This window comes from Ascidia mentula, chromosome 2 (genome assembly GCF_947561715.1).
Source record: "Ascidia mentula chromosome 2, kaAscMent1.1, whole genome shotgun sequence".
Lineage (NCBI taxonomy): Eukaryota > Metazoa > Chordata > Ascidiacea > Phlebobranchia > Ascidiidae > Ascidia > Ascidia mentula.
The window spans coordinates 16207564-16219819 of NC_138567.1; the positions used below are offsets into that span (position 1 = coordinate 16207564).

The 12256-nt window shown below is 37.7% G+C and overlaps 3 protein-coding genes across 18 annotated transcripts in view; 2 read left to right on the forward strand and 1 right to left on the reverse strand.

Moving 5' to 3' along the window:
- Nucleotides 1-12256, reverse strand: part of LOC145890428 (NACHT, LRR and PYD domains-containing protein 12-like) — a 481386-nt gene that overhangs the window by 115952 nt on the left and 353178 nt on the right. The gene's annotated exons all lie outside the window — the stretch shown is intronic.
- Nucleotides 4946-6416, forward strand: LOC145888949 (uncharacterized). Its single transcript, XM_082979818.1, has 3 exons — nucleotides 4946-5020; nucleotides 5607-6083; nucleotides 6129-6416. Exons 1-3 carry the CDS (start codon nucleotides 4946-4948, stop codon nucleotides 6414-6416), a joined length of 840 nt encoding a protein of 279 aa, XP_082835944.1.
- The window catches only part of LOC145888950 (uncharacterized), a 45290-nt gene continuing 40363 nt past the window's right edge, over nucleotides 7330-12256 (forward strand). Inside the window, exon 1 of the mRNA XM_082979819.1 lies at nucleotides 7330-7436. Coding sequence (XP_082835945.1) covers nucleotides 7330-7436 — 107 coding nt within the window. The remainder of the gene's footprint in view (nucleotides 7437-12256) is intronic.

The following is a 12256-nucleotide window of genomic DNA, read 5'->3' on the forward strand; positions in this document are numbered from 1 at the left end:
CACTCCGTTAAGATAAAAACACTAACCAAGATGGTCACCAATGTGATTATGAATGAAACCTGGATCGATTTAAAACCAAAGGCCCCTGGCAGGCTGTCGATCGCTCACCGTATCGATATAATTATATATTAAATTTCGCAAAACAATCTGTGGACAGCTCAGATGAATTTTTTGCGTAGGTGCTTAACTTTTTCTTTCTGTGTTTCCTTTTTGGCAGTTGGAGAAACTGATGATGCTTTTTTAGGCGAAATATATATTTCACATTACAAAATCCATCTGAGCTGTCCACAGATTGCTTTGCGAAATTTAATATATAATTAACCAAATTGGTTTTAGTTATTTGGAAATGTTGTGAAAGCTCGTGCCAAATTCTTTGCTCCCTTGGCAATGCGGATGACAAGAGGTTAAAAGAAAAAGGTACTTGCCACGTAGACCTACATACCAGGTACGAAATCGTAAATTCAGCAGGACTGACACGTGAGCGCTCATTATACAAATAGTGTTTTGGTTTAAGTAATGACGAAACCCTTTGAGTTTTTAAGTGGGTGGTAATCACATAACCTCACATAAAGGCTACTTTACATCGTTTGCCACTTTAATAATAACCGACATACAATTTTTATCAGTGTAATTTTTTTGGGAAATGGCAGCGAAACATTATACCACGTGTATTGGTACCGCACAACAAAGAGCAAAATGTGGGCATTAAGTGGTTTCAAATCGGTAAATCTCCTTTGGTAAATTATTTTTTCTTGTAGGTCCTGGTTGATCATTTGCGTATGGCATGTATTTTACTGTAACTGAAAGTATAGGGGACTAAATGCAACACAACAACAAAAAAGATGAGGATTTGTATACGTTTCTTTCATGGCCCTTCTTCTAACACAACTTTTTAAAATAAGCTTGAATTTGGTCGACAGTTTTATCTTTTGTATCTGGCAAGTAAAAGAACTGAAACAGCAAAAAGAGAATTGATGCTCCAATCCAAATTACCATCGCGTAAGCTCCAAGACCAACCTGAAAGACCACGTGATCGAAATTACTTTGGAAACGAATTAAGATACCTACTTTTTTGATATAATCCGCGAAATACGATTAAAAACTTCAATAACTTGTACATGTTCTTGAAGCAGCAATAAAGTTTCTATTTTGAGCTGCGGGCAGGGCCACATGTTTCTCAGTAATGTCACTTCGGTGCACTTTTGAGGGGATTTTGTTTGCTGATTAGCCAACCAAGACCTCAATGATTCGATAGATTGGCGAAGGTTTCAACACTGACAAAGATAGCAAACTTTCATACATGTGCATTTTTCTACCCTAAGCGCATTTATTGTTTTGCAAAAGGTTGTTCTGTGAAAGTTTTCACGCAAATTCAAGCTGTTTGATTATCCACATCAACGTAATGCGATGAAATTCAGCAGTTGTGAGAAATACATGCAATTGGTTCTGATTTTGATGGATGAGAAATACAACAATTTTCACAACAAAGTTTCTAAACCTTTATCGCTAAAATAATTTGTAATTGATTGGTCAACAGAAATGTGTTGCCCTTTGATTTTTGTGACTTGTTTGTTTTCATATCTCTAAATAAGGCGGGACAAAGCCGGTGGTCCAAGCCATGACCCATAATAGAGTTGACCCGAGGGCGATAACAGATGGTCTGGACGCTTCTGTGGTCAGTTCACCCAATAAAACCAACGATGTAAGCTGAATGCCAGCATAAAATCTACAGACAAGTTCCGGTCAAAATAAAAATCGGAAACTGAACCAGAGACAGAGTCTTACCCCATAAGATAAATGTCAATTGAAATCAAAGCAATATACGGCATGACGTATTGGAAAAGAAATTTAGCATCAGCTTCAATGTGATCCCGCCAAGAAAAGCTCCGGCAATCATCATCGACATTGTAAGTGAAAGTAAAGGCAACCAAACGTTTTCTGGCAGTAAAACGCCGGAGCGAGCCTGGAAATAACAATTGTTTGATGAGTTTTTGTTGTAAATTATACTTACATGCAGTTGTATATCATTTTCAAAGTAACATGAACTTTTAACTTAAAAGTTTTAAGACTTTTTCAAAATGTTTGTTTTGGTAATGTGATATTCATGCTGATTGATCTTGGGCACATGCTTAAGCTAGTCATCCCTAAATTTAACAAAAACAAGCTTACTTGACACGACGCATTGTAAACATTCCTTCAAACCGGAATTACAGGTCCCATCATTGTGTGATGCAACGCTAGATTGTAGAAAGATAGCGAACTGCTCATAAAAAGTGCCGGGTGGCCACCTACCGTCATATGTTACCTGTCGCAACCCATCACCTCCCAGTTCGACTGGCGATATACGGTGATATTTCGTGAGGAGATCACCTTTAACATGGGCGCCCGACTTGTTGACCTTTATGGCTTTGTCGGTGCCCATGCCATTTTATTTCTGTTGTATATTGTTCACTATTTTACATTTTATTTTGTACGCTTGAGCAGTCGCGCTTGTATTTCAGATGTGTGATGCGCTGATTGGTTGAGTTGCTGGCGGGGGAAATAATCGTGTAGTGGTGAAAACAGACTGTTTGTTGAGCGCTGTGGTCTCGTATATGAAGACTTAAACGATGGAGTGCAGTATTATGTGGTGTAAACGTATCACCAACATTTTCAAAGCGTTTTTCATCATTTTTAGACTTTTAAATGTACTAGAGTCCGTTTTTAAAAAAAAGTAGACACCTTGACCGCGCGCTTTCAGGTCGTTGTGGTACACCGTCAGTGCAGGGTAACCTTGACCTTTACCAAGTTGACGTTGGCGACTCTCTTTAAAATCGCAGTTCGGGTTGAGTAAACTGTTTGTTTAGACCCCTAATAACTCGCCAACTTTTTTTTTCCTAGAAATCAGAGCAAATGAAAGATGCTGAAGACTATATATTAGGGGTTTCATTGCAATGCTGCCACCATTTTCTGCATGCATTGCTTTACATAATATTTAATTTATCTACAGTCATTACATTTTTTGCAATAACATTGCAACAAAAATTAACATTGAAAAAATAAACCTCCATTTTTGTGCACAAATATGTAAAATAGTGCAAATACGTAAAGAACGATTAATAAAACCAGAGGAAGAATAGGTCATGTGTCTAAGCTGAGTTGCATGATGTTATGTTCACTATACATTTAAAAGCCCAACATACTGGGCTCCGCATGTTTTGCACGAGGCCACATATATCCCATAGTCGCGGCATGTTAATCTCTGACGCAACATTATTGTGCCTTTGGGAGTACACAGGAAGGAAGTCGTTGGTACCATGGGCTCGTGGTTACCATGGTGCCCACACAGCGCACAGTGGCCAAAAAGGGCCGATTGGCAAGTGTCCAGAGGCTTGGCGTGATGGACAAGCTGCTTGTAATGACATACTTACTTAAACATCTTTTGTCCTCTCCGATAAACGATAGAAGCATTGGCCTGCAGGCTTAATTCCTTAGGCAAAAGACGCAGAATAGGAATGCTGTTGCCCAGATGAGTTTGTGCCTTGGAAACGAGTCTACCGACTTGTGGAAAAATCTAGTCGTCCAAGTGCTGGCTGTTGCCAACACAACGCAAGTCATCCTCACCGGAAGATATCGCAAGTCATCCTCACTGGATTTCACAGCTTTATCTTTCAGCCACAATAGGGCCTTTTTGTAGTCGCTATCCTTCACGTTTAAGCGCCGCATCCGTATGGCTTCAGAAAACACAATTGATTTAACAACATGGATCGGATGGTGAGAACGCCCATAAGAAAACAACGGTCAACTGACGTGGGCTTAGTGTAATTGGTGGTTTTGAAGCCCGCCAGTGAGACGGTGTCGATGATGTGGGAAACATCGAGAAATTCAAAACCAGTGCATGGCTTAGCAGTTGTGGCTTGGCGGGAAAGTTACTTCCAAGCCTGCGTTACAAAAGCATTCCACCAACATATGTTGTATAGCATTAGTGGTTTTAACATCAAGCGACACCCATTTAATGTCATCACTAAACCTTTTAAATATGTACGCAAGATTTCCTGTAACCATTCTTCACCCTTGTTTCCCATGTTTGGCCGTTTGAACGGTGATTGATTAATGTCCAGCTGTGTTTTAGCTGTTGCGCCCCTTTGTACTTTTTCGTTGCTAAATTACTTGCCCTTGGGTTTGCTACAGTGTTTGTTTTATGCTCTGAAGAAGTCTAGTCGTTGGTACAGGCGAAATCCGCACATATTTTCATGGCGCTTTCCACGTTAAACTTTAACATGGTTGCGCAACCAATTATTTTTTCACTATTAACGAAATGTATATTAGTGACAAATAAGGATTTTTCAACTGAAAAACCTCGGTCAATGTTTTGCTCATGGCGTAACACATTGGGCTCGCCTGTATGAGTGCTGATGGATTAACAATTTCCTGGCCAGCAAAGTTTATTTAACAACCCATGCAAACGCGTGACGTCACATCTTGTAATTGCTTTTTCCTTCAATGACGTTTCAATGTCGTTTACCTTCAATAAAAAAATTAAATATATGAGATCTTCCCCACAATCACAGTTTATTCCATACCAGATTATTGTGGTATTCTGGCTTACATACAGATGACTTTCCCGGAATCGCTCACGAAAAACATTCGACTCGTACAGTTTTCGAGTGTACTTTTAATTCAGTTTTGTGGATAAACTGAGTTGAATTTGTGTAAGTGTAATCAATATATCAATCACAAAATAATTAATATGACACTTCAAATTTTATCAAAGTTGCTTTGTTTCCTGTTTGTTTGCATGTCGTTTTTTCGCAAAGCAAAATAAAACAACGAAGAAACAAATTACTGTCATCGCTGACAAATCAAATAAATTACTAAACAGCAAAAAACAGTTCAGTATTTGTGCATACATTACTGCGCAACATAATCAGACACGATTGATAATTTCTTGTCCAGCACAGCAGCAATGATTGTGGGCAAACAGAACGTCAAACTGTGTGAAAACGGTTCACGATACTGGGTGAACGAAAGGAAATCAGCTGTAAGTAACAAACGTGTTAAACAGAATACAATTTACTTGGTTCATGAGGCAACACAGAATTCTGAAAACCACCCATAAATATTTTCAATTTGCGAGATATGTGAGATTAATCTACATTTAACTGCGTGTTATATTGTTTTGTGCTCAAACAACAATAGTTATTGCAGTTTTGTACAGAAAAGACGACCAACCTTTTAAAAAACTTAGATATTATTGTGGTTTCTGAAACAAAAAAGACAGACAAAACAATCAACCAAAAAGGAACCCAAAAAAGCAGCAAAATATTCATACAGGGTTTGTGTATAGTTGTTGCGCCAAACAGTTAGTCATGAAACGTGATCAAGACGAAAGAGTACGGACACAAGGAGGAAAAAAACATTTCAAATGCACAATTTGCGAAAAATGTTTCAAAATTGCTACGGAAGTCAAAATCCACAGACGAACTCATACTGGGGAAAAACCTTATAAGTGCACAATTTGCGAAAAAGTATTCACTCAAAAAGGAAATCTAAGCGCTCATCTTCAAATTCATACTGGAAAAAAGCCTTTTCGTTGCGATATTTGCAAAAAATTTTTTCGAACAAAGTCTGACGTCAAAACCCATAGACGATCACATACTGGAGAGAAACCATACAAGTGCACATTTTGTTCAAAAGAATTTAGCATTGCAGCCAACCAAAACAGGCATGAACGAATTCACACTGGAGAGAAGTCGTTTCGGTGCGATGTTTGCGAAAAATGTTTCAGAACTTCTACGGAAGTCAAAATCCACAGACGAACTCATACTGGGGAAAAACCTTATAAGTGCACAATTTGCGAAAAAGTATTCACTCAAAAAGGAAATCTAAGCGCTCATCTTCAAATTCATACTGGAAAAAAGCCTTTTCGTTGCGATATTTGCGAAAAATTTTTTCGAACAAAGTCTGACGTCAAAACCCATAGACGATCACATACTGGAGAGAAACCATACAAGTGCACATTTTGTTCAAAAGAATTTAGCATTGCAGCCAACCAAAACAGGCATGAACGAATTCACACTGGAGAGAAGTCGTTTCGGTGCGATGTTTGCGAAAAATGTTTCAGAACTTCTACGGAAGTCAAAATCCACAGACGAACTCATACTGGGGAAAAACCTTATAAGTGCACGATTTGCGAAAAAGTATTCACTCAAAAAGGAAATCTAAGCGCTCATCTTCAAATTCATACTGGAAAAAAGCCTTTTCGTTGCGATATTTGCGAAAAATTTTTTAGAACAAAGTCTGACGTCAAAACCCATAGACGATCACATACTGGAGAGAAACCATACAAGTGCACATTTTGTTCAAAACTGTTTAGCATTATAAGCAATCGAAACAGGCACCTCCTTATTCACACTAAAAGGAAGTCGTTGAAATAAATTAAATTGTCAGGAATCCTGAAGATTGAGCAAACAGATTTGATCACGAACGCAGTCGTCTCCATTACTTTCTTATCCACACAAATAAAATGTCTAAATTTGTGTAAACGTGCATTTTTACATTTAGCTCTAATAACACTTGTCTTGTTTTCACCATGTTCCATACGATTATTTCTGATTAATAATTACTAACGCATTAGCGTCAAGTATCGTTCAATGTCGTTAGTCAGTTTACGTCAACTCCGACAGATGTTGCGCTCAGGATCACCCAAGACAAATTACAAAAATACACAACACTGCATGAACTCCCGATAGACAAGGTCACAGGGTATCGTAATCATGTCGAACCATTTCGAATCCACAATTTAAGTTTAGAGAAACACAACAAGACCAGCATTTATCATTCTTGGACGTAAATGTCACTGCACAACCACACAGGAAACTCACCACCTCAATTTGTTCAAGCCTGCACACACAAACCGCTAGCTACAATACACCTCATATCATCCGAAACATCATAAACACACCGTGACCGGAACCTTATATAACAGAACGTATTGGCGATCAACGCAATCGAAGGGTTCAACGCAAACACATTCGGAACGTTTTAAAAATAAACAAGTTCCACACTAACCTAAATCTCACACCCCACATACACAACATACCCACATAAACACACACAGCATTCACTAACATACCATATGTACAAGGAGTTTGTGAGCGGAAATTAAGAATACGTAACGCCACTGAAGCAAAAGTGGCCGCGAAACCGTTGTGTACTTGCTTCCCAACCAAATACTGTAATTCCATGCTCAAATTACCGGCGTGGTTCACCTTGACGTGATTGCAACACAGTTTACATTGGCCAGACTAAACGTATTTTGACGTCCCGTATAAAGCAGCCGTAGGCAATATGGAACCCAATAAATCTGCTCTATATGCCAACATGCTTGAAACTGACCACCGTATTAATTGGAAGGAAGCAAAAGAATTGAAACAAGAAACAATTCTGGTAAAACGGTTGGTCATGGAAAATTATTTTATTAATTCGCTTCCTAATGTGTTAAATCGTATTGATAGAAAAATACTTTCGCCCGTGTTCCGCAATTTTGTCTGTAATCATTCTTGACTCTTGTTTCCCATGTTTGGCCGTTTGACCCGTGATTGTTGTTGTCCATCAGCTGTTGCGCCCCTTTGTACTTTTTCGTCGCTAAATTACTTGCCCTTGTGTTCGTTTTGTTCTTTGAAGAACCTTAGTCGTTCGCACAGGCGAAACGTCAGGAAATACAGTATTTTTAACAAATGTATATATTTCTTGTTTTTCATCAGAAAACGTCAGATTTGTATTTCACAAAAAAATGCTTAAAACTACAGCAAAATGTCTTTATTATTTTGCTCAGGTTGAGAACCTACGTAATAGATAGTAATAGACCCACGTAATAGATAAGGCTCTTTACATGGGCGTAAGCCCCTTTACATAGACAGATCAATTTTATTCTAAGAAAAAATCCGCACATATTTACATGGCGCTCACTATGTTAAACTTCTACATGGTAACGCAACCAATTGTTTTTTCAATGTTAACGAAAAGTATATGAAATAAGGATTTTTCAACTCCAAAACGTTGGTCAATGTTTTGCTCATGACGTAACACATTGGGATCGCCTGTACCAGTGCTGATGGAATAACAATTTCCTGGCCAGCAAAGTTTATTTAGCAGCCCATGCAAAAACGTGACGTCATATCTTGTAATTGCTCTTTACTTCAATGACGTTTTAATGTCGTTTAACTACAATAAAAAAAGAAATAGTTGAGATCTTCCCCACAAATATTCTATGCCTAATTATTGTGGTATTCTGGCTTACATACAAATAACTTTCCCGGTATCGCTCACGAACAATATTCGACTCATAGAGTTTTCGAGTGTACTTTTAATTTAGTTTTGCGGATAAACTGAGTTGAATTTGTGGAAGTTTAATCAATATAACAATAACAAGGTAATAAATATGATAATTTGACTTTTAACCGAAAAAAGCAACAAAAAACATCGAAGACTCAAATTACTGTCATCGCTTAAATAAGGGTCAAGTAATATTATGTTGACATTGCTATTCGAGTCAAACCTAGGTCATTATTATATCATGCCTTGCATATTTAACCGTAACAAGTGGCACACATTTGCTGACAGATTGATAATTTCCTGTCCAACACAGCAGCAACGATTGTAGGAAAACAGTACGTCAAACTGTGTGAAAAGAGTTCACTCAACTGCGTGAACGAAAGGAAATCAGCTGTAAGTAACAAACTTGTTGAACAGAATAAAATTTACTTGGTTTCTGAGGCAACACAGAATTTCTACAAGGAAACCACTTGTAAATATTTGCGAGATACAACAGTTGTTACAGTTTTGTTCAGAAAAGACGACCAACCTAATAAAAAACTTACATGTTTTTGTGGTTTCTGGCACAAGGGAGACAAAAGAATAAATCAAAAAGAAACCAGAAGAGCAGCAGAATATTCATACAGGATTTGTGTATAATTGTTGCACCAAACAGTTAGTCATGAAAAGTGATCAAGACGAAAGAGTACAGACACAAAGAGGAGAAAAACATTTCAAATGCACAATTTGCGAAAAATGTTTCAAAACTGCTACGAAAGTCAAAATCCACAGTCGGTCTCATACTGGAGAAAAACCTTACAAGTGCAAATTTTGTTCAAAAGGATTCAGCAATATATCTAATCGAAACCGGCACCTTCTGATTCATACTGGAAAAAAACCTTTTCGGTGCACAATTTGCGAAAAATGTTTCAGAACTTCTACGGAAATCAAAATCCACAGACGAACTCATACTGGAGAAAAACCCTACAAGTGTACAGTTTGCGAAAAATGTTTCAAAACTGCTTCGGAAGTCAAAATCCACAGTCGAACTCATACTGGAGAAAAACGCTACAAGTGCACAGTTTGCGAAAAATGTTTCAGAACTGCTTCGGCAGTCAAAATCCACAATCGAACTCATACTGGAGAAAAACCTTACAAATGCACAATTTGCGAAAAAAGTTTCAGAACTGCTTCGGAAGTCAAAATCCACAGTCGAACACATACTGGAGAAAAACCCTACAAATGCACAGTTTGCGAAAAATTTTTCAGAACTGCTACGGCAGTCAAAATCCACAGTCGAATTCATACTGGAGAAAAACCTTACAAATGCACAATTTGCGATAAATCATTCGCTCGAAACGGAAATCTAAGCACTCATCTTCGAATTCATTCTGCAGAGAAGCCTTTTAGGTGCGACATTTGTGAAAAATATTTTAGAACAAAGTCTGAGGTCAAAATCCATAGACGAACTCATACTGGAGAGAAACCATACAAGTGCACATTTTGTCCAAAACTGTTGAGCAGTACGAGCAATCGAAACAGGCACCTCCTTATTCACACTAAAAGGAAGTCGTTGAAATAAATTAAATTGTCAGGAATCCTGAAGTTCGTACAAACAGATTTGATCACGAACGCAGTCGTCTCCATTACTTTCTTATCCACATAAAGAAGATGTCTAAATTTGTGTAAAAGTGTATTTTTACGTTTAGCTCTAATAACACTTGTTTTGTTTTCACCATTTTCCGTACGATTATTTCGAATTAATAATTACTAACGCACGATTGTCAAGTATCGTTTATGACGTTAGTCAGTTCACGTTTATTTCGACCAATTTTGCGCTCAGAATCGCCTAAGACAAATTACAATAAGACACAACACTGCATGAACTCACTAAGCTTATGTTATCAAACATTAAATATACATTACAAGTGTGTTGAGACTCGACGTCTTCACATCTTGAAACAACATTTACCAACAATTGTTTGGCACTCCTGTGTGCTCTAGGTCGATGACACGTCCGTTGTCATGGTGAAAGACGATGTCACAGGGTATCATAATCATGTCGAACCATTTCGAACCCACAATTAAGTTTAGAGAAACACAACAAGATTTATCATTCTTGGACGTAAATGTCACTGCACAACCGCACGGGAAATTTACCTCCTCAATTTTTTCAAGCCTACACACAAACCGCTACCTACAATACACCTCACAACATCCGAAACATCAAAAACACACTGTGGCCAGAACCTTATATAAAAAAACGATTACACATATTGCCGATCCACAAATTCGGAGGGTTGAACGCAAACACATTCGCAACGTCTTGAAACTAAACAAGTTCCACACTAACCTAAATCTTAAACCCCACATACACAACATGCCCACATTAACATACACAGCATTCACTAACATACCATATGTACAAAGAGTTTTTGAGCGGATTTCAAAAATAACTAACCCCACTGAAGTAAAAGTGGCGACGAAACCGTTATGTACTTTACAAAACATGCTTCCCAAACCAAAAGACTGTGATTCCATGCCTTAAATGACAGGCGGTTTGCTAAATTCCTTACATTGATTGCAACACAGTTTACATTGTCCAGACTAAATGTATTTGGACGTACCGTATTAAGCAGCCGTAGGCAATATGGAACCCAATAAATTTGCTCTATGTGCCCACATACTTAAAACTGACCACCGTATCAATTGGAAGGAAGCAAAAGAATTGAAACAAGAAACAATTCTGGCAAAACGGTTGGTCGTGGAAAATTATTTTAATAATTCGCTTCCTAATGTGTTAAATCGTATTGATAGAAAAGTACTTTCGCCCGTGTTCCGCAATTTTGCCTGCAACCATTCTTGACTCTTGTTTCCCATGTTTGGCCGTTTGACCCGTGATCGATGTTGTCCAGTTGTGTTTTAGCTGTTGCGCCTCTTTTTTTGCGTAACACATTGGGCTCGCCTGTGCGAGTGCTGATGGATTAACAATTTCCTGGCCAGCAAAGTTTATTTAACAACCCATGCAAATGCGTGACGTCATATCTTGTAATTGCTCTTTACTTCAATGACGTTTCAATGTCTTTTACCAACAATAAAAAAAAATGAAATAGATGAGATCTTCCCCACAATCACAGTTTATTCCATACAGGATTACTGTGGTATTCTGGCTTACATACAAATAACTTTCCCGGTATCGCTCACGAAAAACACACGACTCATACAGTTTACGAGTGTACATTTAACTTAGTTTTGCAGATAAACATAGCTGAATTTGTGTAAGTGTAATCAATATATCAATCACAAGGTATTAAATATGATGCTTTCACTAATATCAAAGTTGTTTTGTTTCCTATTTGTTTGTATGAAGTTTATGTGCAAAACAACACAAATCAACGAAGATGCAATTACTGTCATCGCTTACAAGTGAAATAAAATATTAAAAAGCACAAAACAATTTACTATTTCTTCATGCATTACTGCGCAAGATAATCCGACACAATTGATAATTTCCTGTGGGCAAACAGAACGTCAAACTGTGTGAAAAGAGTTCACGAAACTACGTGAATGAAACGAAATCAGCTGTGAGTAACAAACTTGTTGAACAGAATACAATTTACTTGGTTCCTGAGGCAACACAGAATTTAAAAAAGAAACCAATTATAAATATTTTCAATTTGCGATATATGTGAGATTAATTTACATTTAACTGCGTGTTATATTGTTTTGTGCACAAACAACAACAGTTATTACAGTTTAATGCAGAAAAGACGACCAACCTAACAAAAACTTACAAATTATTGTGGTTTCTGACACAAGGAATCCAGATAAAACATTAAACCAAAAAGGAACCCAAAAGAGCAGCAGCATATTCATACGGGGTTTGTGGATAGTTGTTGCACCAAACAGTTAGTCATGAAAAGTGATCAAGACGAAAGAGTACGAACACCAAGTGGAGAAA